The 14930-nt window shown below is 49.8% G+C and overlaps 1 protein-coding gene across 1 annotated transcript; it reads left to right on the top strand.

The window, feature by feature from the left end:
- The first annotated feature begins 7564 nt into the window (after positions 1 to 7564).
- LOC119090162 (uncharacterized) lies at positions 7565 to 13452 on the top strand. Its single transcript, XM_037212953.1, has 7 exons — positions 7565 to 7791; positions 9661 to 9824; positions 10895 to 11055; positions 11508 to 11684; positions 11944 to 12043; positions 12464 to 12640; positions 13411 to 13452. The coding sequence occupies exons 1-7, from the start codon at positions 7641 to 7643 to the stop codon at positions 13450 to 13452; spliced, it is 972 nt and encodes a 323-aa protein (XP_037068848.1). The 5' UTR covers positions 7565 to 7640.
- Positions 13453 to 14930: the final 1478 nt, after the last annotated feature.

The following is a 14930-nucleotide window of genomic DNA, read 5'->3' as shown; positions in this document are numbered from 1 at the left end:
GGGCTCGTGCTGTATCAAACGGATTCGTGTCGGGAAATGGACACCGTTTAAAAACTGATCTCTGTCTCGATATCAGGCTGGCAGCGTGGTATCCTTGGCGTGATACTGTTTCCTCATAATAGCGACGTCCCTCCGATATGAAATATATCGCACCAGGATTGGTGTCCTTCTTTCAGAGCAACAAAACTGCAACGTTAAACTTAAATTTTCATTAATGGCACAAGCTTTTTAAAAAGGTATCATATTTTTGAAAAGGTCGATTGCCAGTGCTCATGTCACCGGCGAACGCATGATGCTTGATTTCTCTCACTCGAATTTAAACATTTTTAACCAGGCACGTAACCTCGTTCATCTTGGTTCTGGCTAAATTGTAGTTTCAGGTGTAGTTTTTAGATAATCCACAAATTCTCTACAGATGTGTCCATATTACCGCACACGCCCTAGCGGGTGCTCGATGCTGCGGGTGTGAGCACGCCGCCAGCGCCAAGTGATCAACGGAGTAGGGAAGCTTCTAGTCTTTCAGTAACATGTCATGCGAAGATAATGTCAAACAACCGACCAAAACGCGACTGGCAGGCGGGATCAAGTTCAGGCGTCGTTCAAAACCCTACATGAGAACTACAAAACACGCACGGTTTCAGTTTTTTCTTACGATTATAAATTATTTTAAGATGGTGGCGTGTTTTTCCCAGTCGTATTTCTGATTAAAGGGAATGTTCCACATTTGAAGATGCTGAAGAAAGCATCAGGCATGGTGAAATAAGCCCACTTGCAACTTATGGAATACGTGTAAGTGGAAAGACTGTTCTAGACAACAGAAGTTCTCCGTTTGGTAAACATGCTCCGCAAATCGTTGTTTCATTATTTGATTACTTCATCGTACCTTGCAAAACATTGATTGAGAGCTAATTAACGCCCGGTGTCTCTGAAATTCGTACTCATGAACGCTAGATATGAACGAATCGACAATGAGATTTGTTTTGGCCCTGATCGCTACTTGGCCAATGGAACGACAAGATTTGGATGATGTTATTATGGTCCGATGGATGCCTGAGTTACCTTGAAATTGTCTCCCCGAAATAGTCTGCACAGTCTTCGTGAGCGTGCAGCTCAAAGACTAGAGGGGTTTAGGTCTTGAGAAGGGTAGGGATGTGAACTGCACCGGATGATCTTCAAGATGGCTACTTCAGTTCCAAACCCGTACAAATGTGGAACACTTCCTCTAAGATGTGACGTCACCGGTTGCCTCGAAATATCTCTATGATGTCGTCCTGATTACCGCAGGAACCCTGGCAGGTGACGAATACAGGCTCAATATGCCGACCCACTGCCAGCATGAGTTTTAATCTACAGGTGTGGAGCCTCCGCACTCATGACCTGCCAGGTGAATTCTATACCAAATATCGACCTGCGCTGGCGCTCTGAAATGCGCATGGCTGATGAAGAGGCTTGATGCTGATGACTGATGACTCTTCCAGCGACTGTGATTGAGTGCATAACGGTGCTATGCATCTCCCATGTGCTCTCATCCTCATTGGCATCATTTGTGTTCTCCATAGCTTTTTTTAAAAGGCGTCCTCATCACCGCCAAGTGTTCTGCCATATAATGAATGCGGGTGCAAGCTGGCGATACGCTGTCAGCATTAGTTTCCCTTTCCCCTATAAACGACCGAATGGCTGCTAGCGGACGGACGCAATTCGTTGTGTCGTTCGATCACCCAGCACTAGGGCCTTCCAACGCGCATACTGTATTCGGGGACCCGTTTGGCGTGGCGCCCGGCATACGTATCCGCCGCGGGCCACATGCTGTCGTTTTAGTGCGTGTAGGTTGTTCTAACAACGTGTGTATTTTTGTAATCCCAGAGACGGCATTGAAAAGGATGGATTCATTTGTGACGCGCGGTGCATGTATCCGCCGCGGGCAAGCTGCTTTTTCAATGTGCGAGCGCGGTTTTTGTTTGTTATGCTTGGCCCGGGCGCTCGTTCAGGACATGCGCGCCAGGACGATCAGTAGGGGAGAGGGGGGGGGGGGGGGGGGGGGGGGGGGCGTTAAACGCACTGACCCCGTCGGAGTAGGGGATGCTCAATCAGTACATGGGAGCGTTCAGACAGTACAGTAGCAGTGAGAGTCGGCTGTTGGAGGGTCGTTGACACGGACGCGGTGATGGGAAACCATATCGGCCCGTCGCGACGATGGCCAGGTGCTCGGCGCCTACACCTCGGCAAAATGTAAGCCCGGCGGAGGAATCGCCGACCCTTCTGTGGTTCTTTGAGATCCCGGCGCTTCCTTTCTAACCTTGCGTTGTATTTATGCACCTTAAAGAATCGAAAGTTCTGTGGGAATGTTGAGCTTACGCACTCGCACATTTTTTCTGGTCCGTTATATGTCTCCTTTATTATGTTATATGTCTCCGTTATATGTCTCCTACGTTATATGCACTCCCTTCGTGCTTGCATCGTACCATGGTAATTAGCATATATAATATGCAAACATGTCACTTATGTGTGTTGTTAAACGATGTGCTGACCCCTGCCTGGTATTGCTTTATGCGTTTCAATGAACACTATGTAGGAAAAAACAGGCCAATTAATAACGTAGCGCCTGAGTTGTGTGCCATGCGACACGACACGGCGCAATCAGACCTATATTCATACGTCAAATTAATGATCTCACAAAGTTCAGTTATTGCACATAGTTAAAGGCGACTGTGAGTTTTCCCTGAGTTCAATCAAATTTTGTCACGACGGGCTAAATGCGTCCCAGATGCTTGACTCAATGACTCCTCGCGGGTAGCGATGGAGGCAGGCCTACGCATCACAGGCAAGGGCTCCCCGCGGGTGGCGCTGGAGTATTATGGGCCGATAAGGAATTCCGGCTGACCGACGGATGATGCCGGCATAGTTCAGTGACGATACGGTGGGGCTATGTGGTGATGCCGCGGTGAGCCTTACATCAGGTGGCTGCCGTCTGCTGGGGACAGAATCCGAGGTGCTTGCACGGTTTGTTCATCACTGAAGGGGCCTGGTCGTTGCACATAGCCTGCGCAGACTGCGTGTAGCGAACACACCACAGGTCTCCACAGGTCGCGGGTCTGACCGGCACAAGCATGCATGAGATGGTGTGAATGCATGAATGCTAGTTGCGGAATCCCAGCAGAGACGTTCGTTAACCAAGTTAGGACGCAAGCATTTGGTTCGTAAAACCCCATGTAATGTCGGTGAGCCAATGTTTTCGCCACCATTTGCAGTCGCTACAGTTAGTCGATTTACTACAGGGAATTGCCTGGATGTTAATTGCCTGCAGACCAATACAGTGTGTCGTCTAGCTAGCAGCCGTCTTTGGCAATGGCATGTGTACTTTATCTAGGCAAATATGATCATTGCCCGAAAACGTATTACTCCCAAGGAGCTTTTTTCGTGAGGTTGATTATTATTGAGCACAGCCCCTGTCTCCAGAAATATATCCATACCATTATGCATTACACAACGTTACGTCCGAGTACGCAACTTAAAAAACAAACAAAAAGCATTCAGGAACTTTATCTAAGCCGTTGAGTCAGTCACGGCGCTTGCCACTTTTACCCAAGCTGGGCCTTGGGAATCTCATGATGGCTGTTTGGTGTCCGTCGGGACAACACAAAATCCGTCGGGTGAGGATAACAATACTGCTGAAAAAAATGGAGAGAGCACTCCTAATTACGCGGGCGGCAAAAATCGAGTTGAAGGAGACGACGACGATATAACTCGGAATCTCCCGCGTAGCATTAGCATCGGCACCCCATTCCGACACCAACTTGACTAACAAGCCTCAGGAGCCCTTTTATCTCGTAAAAGCCTTACGGGCGCCTGAAACAGGCTAAGAGGACTGGGTCCTTCGATCCTATGGGCGTTCCACTTACCTTCAGGGGTAGCCGAACACCTCCAGGGCGTGGCCCTAAAATCTGCTCCTTTACTGCATTGCATGACGGCCCGTTTTAGCCAGAGGGCTCTCACTTTGTCACTATAAAGGCTGCGCTTTTTATTCGGGAGTCCCTTTAATGTCAGCATCACATTTTGATGCCTCGGGGGCCTTTTCAACCTTGTAGAAGCCCCACGAGCATCTACAACTGCCTAAAAGTACAGCCCCCTCCTTGGCTACGCCACTGCACGTCATAGAATTCCGATATGTTTGTAAGTGCTCCTTAAACAGTAGATAGATACCATTTTTTGCTACTATTTTCCTCTTGTTCTGTACAAATGAATTTGGTAGTCATCGCCTCTTACACATTTCTGGCGGATCGGTTACATTCACCTGTCCGTTGAAACCGTAAGTCGAAATTTCCAGGCTTTGTTCGGGGCGCTGACGTCACTGAAACAAAGACTTCAATGCGGCACGGCTGCTAGCCGTGGAGCGTAACGCCGCGAAACGCCCGGAACATAGGAAATTCTTGTACAAATCATGAACAAACTGTTTGTGTGAGGTGCATATGTGACCCGATTAAATACAATTGAATGGCGAATATGATGATGTGCTTTGCAAGCTTATGCAGCAAGCCATTACTAGGAAATCGGCGTGGAAATGGAAAATCCTTACGTTATAAATGCTGCAGAGCTGAACGGCCAGGATATCGGACTACCGTCGTACAGGTAATGAACAAACTGGTAGAAGTAGGTGCATTTATTCGGGGGCCGAATGCCTAGAGTTTAATGGGTCCATGATGATGGGAAATTGTAAATGTGTACATCTAATGGTTAAATTGCAATCCGCGTAAAAAGCGAAAACGTGCGCGCCCGGACTGCTGGACACATGTACCCTAAATTTTGAGCTATCTTGTTGCCAATAACAAACATATTCTTACTGGTAGGTGCGTATATGTGCGCACCGATCAGGTGGAATTAAACGGCGCGAATAAGCGTGCGCTTTGTGAGCTAACATTCCGCAAAGCTAAGCAAACATTCAATTGGTGTGGTAAGTGAATATACCTACACAAAAGTTCGGGTGCTAGAGAGAGGGACGTGTCCCCAACTCGTTTAAAATTTAGCCTTTACCCACTGGGCCTCGACTGAAAAAAGTAACCAAAATGGCAGTCCCGAAACTTAGGAGAGCTTCTGTTGTCCCTGCCCCTATGCGGCAGCCGGCCAGCACCCATGCTGGCCACTAATGGTTGCTTGGGTTTTCTCTGGGTTAAATGGCACAGTGTAACAGAATACTGTAATAACCAAGAAAAACCATCTCTCGTTACCAGGCACAAATGTTGTCGCGAAAGGCTGCGCAGGTGGTGACCGACGCCAAAACAACCCAGCCATGAAACAGTTCCACACAGTGTGCATGTTGCCCATTATTTGTTTGGACGTGCTGGCCATTTGTTTTGCCCACTCACCCCTTTATGTGGGCTTGCTGCCCAAGCAAACCATGCTCAGTAGTGGAGTAAATGTAATTACTGGAGCGCACTGGCCCTGGTATGAAGCACGCGGAGATTCATCAGTTGTGCAGTGAGCGGCTGTTCTTGCCAAAAAGAGTTATCACAAGTCTATACGTACTCTGCACTCCAGCTTGGCTATCCATAATTATACTTGTATGCCACTTAGACGTTGAGCATAGTGACGCACACACGCGTCTCAGTAACGCAACATACGCGGTTCGACACTCACGGCGACTAAGCAGACAGGTAAGGACCGAGCAGTGTCGGCGCCGCGCACAGCTACGGACCGAGTACGGCCGGCCAGGTTAGCAGTAACATACCGATCACGGCGAAATGCAGACAAGGCACGGAACCGGGAACGGGACATCTGGCAACATCCGGGTGCAAGAGAGAGAAAGAGAGAGAGAGAGAGAGAGGAGAGAGAGAGAGCGGAGAGAGAGAGAGAGAGAGAGAGAGATATAAGAGAGAGAGATAAGAGAGCGAGAGAGAGAGAGAGAGAGGAGAAGAGAGAGAGAGAGAGAGAGCGAGAGAAGAGAGAGAGAGAGAGAGAGAGAGAGAGAGAGAGAGAGAGAGAGAGAAGAGAAGCGAGATAGAGAGAGAGATAGAGAAGAGAGAGCGACTAGAGAGCGAGAGAAGAGATAGAGCGAGAGGAGAGCGAAGAAACAGAGAGATCGAGAGATGAGAAGATCGAGAAGAGAGATAGAGAGGCCAGAGAGAGAGGTTATTATAATATATGTAAATATATATATTATATATATATATATATATATATAATATATATTATATATATATATATATATATATATATAATATACATATCCGCAGCAGACAACAGACTCGCCGCGCTGGACCACCCACTCACGCCACCGTCGGTGGCAAGACCACGGGTTGCGAGGCCGTGTAAGATCGAAGTGCGTTGCAACGACCTGCCGTTTAAGGCTGCCATGTACATCGCACTTTTCGCCGCATTTTACGCAATCGGCGTGCTGGTCATATAAATCTGCTACTCAAAGTTAGTTCGTTATCTATGCAGAGCCACCCGATGTTCTTGCTGCCTTGCGGCGATCAAGCATCGTTTGTGGGATTTTGCTTTGCAAGCCTTTGCGATTTAATAGTTAACCACGCAGAGGCTTGCAAAACCTGCAACTTCATGTTTGTGATAGGTTTTTACGTAAGCGGCTCACTGGTCATATGCATCTCCCGCTTACAGATTTTTCACCATATGTGCAAGCATTTCAGTGTTCCGGTTGCCTCTCAGCACTGATTCTAGCACAGAAAGCCGAAAATCAGGTTTGGCGAATGCCTTTTTGTCGACGGTTTATTAGCGGCTGCGGAATGGGGGCGTGTAGAAAAGCCGACGCGCAAAAAGTCGAAACGCCTAGATGGCGAACTGCAAAAAGGCAAAATGTAAAACAACTGTCATGACAAAATGGCGAGTGGTTTAATGGCGAACTGCAAAATAGCGACCTGTAAGGAATGTGAGCAAAACAAAAATAGCAGCCTTTGAAAAATATCGATCTTATACTAGTGAACGGCTAAACGGCGAAATACAGAAGGGTCATATTTGAATATGGTGTTGGTGGTAGGTAATGGTGACATGACAAACGTTTCCCATCATATCTGAAGCTTGCCTCAGCATGCTCAAATGTGAAACACTTGTAAGCAGCTTACCATTTAGCCGTTGACCAGCTTGGTATGTTGTCTTCTTTGCTTGTCACTGTTTTGCAGTTCGACACTCAAGCTCTTCGACGTAATGATGTGCCTCCATTTTTTTGCAGCTCGTCATTGAGCCTTCCTTAATTTTGACATGTCTTCATTCCCCCAAGTCGCCATTTTGCAGTTCGCCATTTTACTGATTCGAAGTTAAGGCACGTCGATATTTCACATATTCCTAATATGGAGGTCGCTATAGGGCAGTCAAAAAAGGCATTTGGCAAACTGCGGGTCGACTTTTTGTGCGGACGCCCTTAACATTACGCCGCCCTCTAGCGGCCCACCGCGCATCGAAGTTCTAACACCAGTGACGTCACGCTAAGCCAAGGAAGATGAAGTGAGAATCACCGGTTGGTTTTGTCTCTCGTTTACGGCCTTGGTTCAGAGTAGTTCAGTACTCAGATCTCTTTCAGGACGGTGGCGTGCCGCCTCGGGCGGGTTGATGTTAGACTGTTTTTCAGTTGTTCAGGTGAACTAGGGTTCGGATTGGTTTTAAAGAACACGTATTTTTAAATCTCTGGAGCGATGCCTCATGTTTTTAGCCCTCAAAGCCTAGAAGACTTGTGTTTCAAAAACATTGGACACAACATGGACGATTTGTGGTGCAAAGACTACAATGAGAATTTCCATGGCAAGGGGGAATACTTATATCTACTTGGCCCATTTTCTAACCTCCGTGAGTATGCGCCAATCGATTTCAATTGATGACAGTGTTTTGATGTGTTGGCTCATTTGTTGCATTGTCGTGGTGGATATGCTGGCAGATGTCATGTGTTTGCAATATTATATATATTTGAAATAAAAATCTCCAAAAGTGCATTTGATCTCAAAGAAGCACATTGCTCCTTTTATGATATTGCTGAACCCTGTTGCCAAGTGCTGTGGGTTTCACAACAGCACTTACCAGCAAAGAGTGATTAACCAAGCCCAAATCTTGCCAAGTTACAAAGAACAGAAAAATGCCCTTAAAGCATGGGACAGATTTCAAACATCTCAAAGGCACTATTTCAGAGAAAGAAAAAAATATATGAGAGTCAGGTAATGCAGGGCATATTATTTTGAATCTGTCATGGCAAGGAAATGCCTTTGAGCAAGGTCTGGAAAGGCCCAGGCCAGAGTGTTATCTTGTAAAATTGAAGTCAAGATATCACATAGTTAAGTGTCATGCTATTTTTCAATAGCTTGGGCCTATCACCCTTGGGCCAAGCAACAGGTCTTATGGATTGTACATGGTTATTGAGCCCTGATCAACTCACATGGTGGCACAATTTTCCATCACCATGGGAACCCATGCATATCAGACAATAGACTGTGACCTCCATGGCCCCCGTGAGTGAAGTGGGAATTTAAATTATAACATTCAAATGAGTATGCATCACAGATGTGTTCCTTTGTTGATGCAAATCCTTTTTTTATTTTACCCTATTCATAGCAAAATGCTGATGAGGCCCATAAATATATGGCAGTGAACTATACCAAGGTAACTCTGACATGCCTCACAGTTTCAAAGTGTCTCAGTGACATTTTCAGGCAGAAATCTGTAGTTCCATTGGATTGTACAGTCTGCTACACTTGCATTTGAGGAAAATGAAGAGTTTTGGTACTTCTGGTACTTGCTGTGCATGGTAATGCTGATGCTTACCCACATATAACTTGAGCCAGGAATAAGGTTTTGGGTGCCATTTTATCTTAAGGGATATGTTGACTTATGGCACATGCTCTTATTGGGTTTTGTCAGAAATAGTGAGAATATTGGTGAAAGCAGCATGGCTACCCAACATTCATCGATAATCCAGTACCCCTTCAATAAAAACTATACTTCACAGGCTTCAAGAAATAATAGCTTGTTTCATGGTCATGCCAGCTGGAAAGGTTTACCTCAGGCAGTAAAATATAGATGTGACTCAGAATATACAAGGCCCATTATTTGTAGACAGATGTGATCAGCAACATGTGCATAGTTGTGTGTTGCCAAATCAGTTTTGTGTGCATCAGTGTCCAGCCTTTTTGTTTTTAGAACATGATCTTTACTGAGGTTGCAAGTGTGTGGCATGAATTGCAGATCTGTAGCAGAAAGTGTTTTGGTATGCTTTAGCTCACACCTGCACATAATCACTCTGTTCCATATGGTGTTTTTGGTTTGATTTGCTTCACACTGGAACAGAATCACTCCATTACATACATGATGATCTCAGAAATGTACATTACTGTACACAACAAGACTCAAGAAGCAGGTGCTCTTGGCTTTTTACTGAGCAAGCCTTTGCTTTTTGCTTTTTACTCTGCAGCAGCTTATACTATCACACCAACAAATTTACGGCATTGTCAAATTTGTGGTAGTCTGTAGTTGATAGTTGAAGTTGAAATTGGTAGTTGTACCAACTTGAACCAAGTTGTACCAAGTTGTTGTGAAGTTGTGCCTGTAGTTGATAGTTGAAGTCTGTACTCTGGCCTTTGTCTACATGTCAACCTTCATCACTGTACTGCATGGCAGTTGCTCAGGAGCATGAAGCCTGGCCTGACATGTGAAGCTGCTGTCTCACAGCCGGCCTCCTCCTGAGCAAGCTGATCCGGTACCTGAAGATGCATGGCCTGCTGAAGATTGGGCATCTTCAGCTGCTGCTGGACTTCAGCCTGGTGGACCTGGACCTGTCCCATGTGAGCAAGAACATGGGCACTGTCATGAACACAATCGTCAATAGGTGTGTGGTGAGTTGATGCTTATGTGTGCCTGATCAGGCCACACAGGCCCATACTGGAGTGTTCCAGGATGGATGGGCAGGTGCATCACACCCTTATGTCTTGGGTTTGGCCAAAGCTTTGTTATTGGGGTAATCAGTAGCACTGAACATGTCATGCCATTATTATGATGTCACTCATTTCAGCCTTTTTGGATTTATACTTGCCAGGAGTTTTGTGATGCATTGTTGGCAGGGTGTATGTTGGTAGTTGGGACTTGAGATTGATCCACAGATCCACAATTGAAATTGATCATGATACCAATACATGATAATAATCCACTCATGGACAGAAACTAGGCAAATTTGGGCACCAATGGGTGCAGAGAAAGTATAATGAGTGTGTATGGGGCACCTGCTAGCTCACAACACTGAATAAGATATAATGAAATCAAGCCACACACTTTTAAAAAGTTCATGCTGATATTTTGCCTGTCATGTTTGATGTATTTCTGTATTACATATGGCAGATGGTCTTTTGAATATATATGCACAACATAAAGGGGCGGCATCTGTCACATCAAGCTGCTACACAAGTACTTCCACACGGCACCAAGATCAAGGCCACTCTTTCGCAACATCACTGGCTCTCGTCCGCGGCGTGGTGCCGCGCGGCTCCAGTTGCCCGGCGTTTCACGTCGGGGCGAGAGGTGGGGGAGGGACGGACTACGCAGGGCTGCCGCGAGGCAGAGAGAGGACGACGCGTGTTGTGCGACATTGTCGCCCGTAAGGCTTGGGAGTGGAGCGAGAGCAAGAGCGATGTTGTTTGTTGAAGCCCGCACATCTGTGTGAGTGTAGCTGCAAAGCCGAGACCTCTCTCCCTCCACATGTTGGCTCTGGACGCGCTGACCGGGCCTGTGTTGCGGCTGATGTTGTTTGTTGACGCCGATACTGCTTCTGACGTTTGTGGACGCTGCTACTGCTTCTGGTGTTCGTGGACGTCGATACTGCTTTTGATGTTTGTGGACGCTGATATTGCTTGTGATGTTGGCCCTGGACGCTGATATTGTTTCTGATGTTGCTTGTGGACGCCCTGGCCAGCACCTGCGCCATCTGGACCTGTCCGGCAACGTGAAGCTGCCGCTTCAGGGCCAGATCGCGCTCTTCTCCACGGCCCGCCAGCTGGAGAGCATCAACCTGGCCAGCACCAACACCTCGGACCGCGTCATGTCCGTGATCGGCGCCTACTGCCTCCAGCTCAGGTCCGAACACACGCGCCGGGCGCCGCCGATGCGGTCTGGGCCGCCGGAGGGTGTGCTATGTGTGACATGGCTAGCTAGGTTTGGGTCAGCATCCAGACAAGGGAATGCTGTAGCCACATCCTCCATGTCTTCCCCAACCAAACCACGCAGTTGTACGCACGTGCATGCGCAAGTGTCGTGCGACTTTGCCGTGTGTGAAGCTTAGTAGCCTGGTGCATAGGCTCATGAGCTATCATTTTCTTCACTGATATGTTTGTAGAACACAAACCAAGCAAGGTAACACTGTATCCTGCTTGCTGTGGTGAACCGATTCCATGGATGGTTCAAATGCTATCAAAACTGTATCCGTTGCGCGGCCGTTGAGCGTTGATCCCCGACCGACCACCACCTGGCGCACGGCTGCCTGTGTCCTGTGTCGGTGGAGTCATCGGGCCGGTCTGTGTGGCGGACAGGGAGCTGAACGTGGCGCAGTCGGGCGTGACGGACCTGGGCCTCACCTCCCTGAGCACGGCCGCCCTCTCCGAGTCCAGCGGCGCCGGCGCCTCCATCGTCTCCCTCAACGTGGACGGCTGCAGCGTCTCGGCACAGTCGGCCTACGCCGTCCTCAACACCATGCCCAACATCACCAGGTGAGCTGTTCCGCATGTGTGACGTCATTCGTCGATGACGCGAGCAGTGTGGAGCGGTCTCTGTGTAGCGCCATCAGGAGAGATACCCCAACAGCGTTCGAACATAACACGCTAAGGGCCCCAACGGAATGCCTGCCTCCGTGTTGCAGCATGTGTATAGTATACATATGGCGGCGAGATTATAATGTAGCGGGCTGAGACTCGCAGACGTGCGGAGGTCGGCTCCGGCGCTGACCGGGCGACCGTCCCTGCCTTGCAGTCTGCATCACCCGGAGACGGTGGTGGGCGTCGAGCAGCTGCTGCTGCGCCGGCCGGAGCGAGCGCCGCTGGCCCTCACCGAGCTGCACGGCTCGTCGGCCGCCGGCCTGGAGGTGGCGGCGCCCGGCTGCCCGGCCGTCGAGCTGCTGCAGCTCGAGCTGGATGGCGACGAGAGCGTGGAGCCGGCCGGCCAGCTGGCGCGGCTGTCGCGGCTAGCGCTGAGCGTGCCGGCCACGCCCTGCACCGGCCTGGCGGCGCTGCTGGCGGCGCGCGGCGCCGGCCTGACCGAGCTGGCGCTGACGGCCGTACAGGAGCTGTCTGCCGGCCTGCTGCTGCGCTGCTGCCCGGCGCTGCGCCGGCTCGAGCTGCTGTTCTGCACGTTCGTGGAGGAGGAGGAGGAGGAGGCGCCGCCGGCCCGGCTGGGGCCGCCGCTATCGCATCTGGAGCGGTTCTGGCTGCTGCAGGAGCCGGAGCGGCCGGCGCCGGCGGCGCTGCTGGAACGCGTGCTGGCCGCGCCGCAGCTGTCGCACGTCTGCCTGCAGCACTGCGCAGCGCTGACAGACGCGCTGCTGGAGCGGACGCTGGACGCCGGCGGCCTGAGCCGGCTGCGCAGGCTCAGCCTGGAGAGCTGTGACGAGTTCAGTCTGGACTCGGCGCTCCGGCTGGTGGTGCAGTGCACGCTGCTGGAGGAGCTCGGGGTGCGCCGGTGCCGCGGCGTTTCGCGGCGCGACGCGGCCGAGCTGCGCCGCACCGTGGCGGAAAACGGCTGGCGGCTGACCATCGACTGGCTCTGAGTGGCGGCGGCCCCCTGGCCTGGCCCCCCACCCGCGCGGCGCCGGCGGCGGTGCTCGCTGCGGTACTCGGGAGTCCGCCGGCGTACAGCCGACGGCGGGCGTTCCTCCCGGCGGCTCCGACTGGTGCTGTAGTGTAACGACCTTGTCGGCAGGTGTTGGCGGCTGATGGTAGCAATTGTTGACAGCCTACGCCACTCTTGAAGGCATCGGGCCGGTACACCGTGCAGTTGGTTAGCGTAGAAAGCCAGTGAAAGCGTTTGTGGGCAAGTGGGCAACAACACATGACTGAGGCTATCGTGCTATTGCTGATGTTTGTTAATAGTTGTTTTGCCCACTTGTGGGTGTCGTGTGATATATTTTTGAAGACAACCCGCGTTTTTACCCCACAAACATGAATGACTAACGGTGCTACTTACCCCTCTGTCGACGTTATGATTGCATATTGTTGTGTTGTGCTATGCATAGCGCCTCCATTGTCCGTGTTGCTATCGGCAGCGGTCCTGATAATAATCATCTCATCTCGCATCCTCGGTGTTCGCCTGTTTTTGCGGTGTCCTCGCCATGTCACGCTCCTGCCGGTGAGCGTCGCAGCAGTGGAGCGCCGCGCGGGCCGACGCCGGTGTACGCCGGCGGCGGCGTGCGCGGCTGGCCCCCACCAACATCGGGACCGACAGGACCCGATGCTGCTCAACTGGCGCACAGGCTCCAATTTCTGATGGGTAGCTTTTCCAAGTGGTTTTAGGTCGGCAAATAGGAAACTCGCACAAATGGCTATAGCCATTACGAGAGTGAGTGCTTGGCTGTGGAGTTTCAGTTTGGCGCTGTACGACATACTCGTTCGCTGCCCTCCAGCTGATATTATCGTGTTTGGTCTTCTACTGTAAAAATGACAGAAGCAATACATATCGCAACCGGAACGCCCTGTGTCCTCGTTGAGGGGTCCCAATAACGTTTGAAGTGGCCTTAAACATGCACTTACCTTCCGTGGTGCCAGTCCGTAACCGTATCTGGCGATGACACGGGACTGACAGACTTGCTCAGGTGTCGCTGGGTGGTGGAGTTGGCTAACCTGTCAAGTTTGGAGCTGTCCAGCTTGTTATTTCGCTCCCCTCCCCAGAGCATACCGGTGCCTTCTATTCAGTGGTGGTTTGGAGTCCGCGATCAGTTTACCGGCCGATGCCAAGGTTCTGTCCCAGCCAGTAGAGGTTGGCCTCCGAACAGCTCCTAAAATGGAGATAGCATGAGTTGGAAGAGTAGGACTGAACCCATCAAGGGCATCACTAATGGATGAGGCGTGGAACCGTGCTCCAGGGTGTCGCGGTTGGAAAGCCATTTTCTTCACCTTCCCTCCTGGAGCCTTGTTGTGGGTTCCCAGTTCCAACGACAGCCTTTTTGTTATTGCGTTGGCCCAAACAAATCGCCTCGTCTCACTCCCAGCACGAGTTTGTCTCTTCTCCCGGCGAGCTTGGCCTGCCCTCCCGGGCATCAGATCCTAGCGACGCCCCTGCGACCCCCCGCCCGCTCCACCCACCGTCATACCACTGCCAGTGGTCTTCACATTCAAACTACCGACTTTCGTTTCAAAACCTCTACTCTGGATCCCTAGCAAAGTTGGGCGTGACTCTCGCTAGAGTATGAATCGGTCTGAGGGCCAACCAGTTGAGGTAGGGGAAATCCCCATCCTTTAATACGCGTGCGGGATTCGACGTCGACATTGAGTCAACGGAGTTACGAGGAAGTGTACCCAAACACAAATGTAGGGATGAATTGCCCAAATCTTTGCATGCATATATATATATATATATATATATATATATATATATATATGCATGCATATATGTATATATATATATATATGATATATATGATATATATATATATATATATATATATATATATATATATATATATATATATATATATATATATATATATATATGACTATCCATGTCACTAAGCTGAAGACGTGGAAGTCATTTTACGTCCGTTGAAAGTCCGGTCAAACCCTGTTGCCTGCGCGGGTAACGGGTACACCCTAGCGGGGTTTTATCCAGCCGCGGCAGATTTGGCTTCGTAAGTTATTTTAGTTCTGATGCTAATAGATGCTTCCGTCTCATGCTAATAAGACTTCCGTTCTAATGCTAATAGATCTGTATAGTGGATCCTCGGTTTGTGTTTCTCACATGCGCGGCTC

This window comes from Pollicipes pollicipes, unplaced genomic scaffold (assembly GCF_011947565.3).
Source record: "Pollicipes pollicipes isolate AB1234 unplaced genomic scaffold, Ppol_2.1 Scaffold_3087;HRSCAF=3621_pilon_pilon_pilon, whole genome shotgun sequence".
Taxonomy (NCBI): domain Eukaryota; kingdom Metazoa; phylum Arthropoda; class Thecostraca; order Pollicipedomorpha; family Pollicipedidae; genus Pollicipes; species Pollicipes pollicipes.
The sequence above is the reverse complement of the archived record's forward strand: the minus strand, read 5'-3'. Positions and strand labels throughout refer to the sequence as shown.

Excerpts from the sequence above, each read along its gene's own strand:
- LOC119090162 (XM_037212953.1), top strand. The coding sequence starts at position 7,641 with ATGCCTCATGTTTTTAGCCCTCAAAGCCTAGAAGACTTGTGTTTCAAA. Across the intron at positions 7,792-9,660 it reads TGGCCCATTTTCTAACCTCC|CCGGCCTCCTCCTGAGCAAG; the intron begins GTGAGTATGCGC and ends GCTGTCTCACAG. Across the intron at positions 11,685-11,943 it reads ACCATGCCCAACATCACCAG|TCTGCATCACCCGGAGACGG; the intron begins GTGAGCTGTTCC and ends CCTGCCTTGCAG.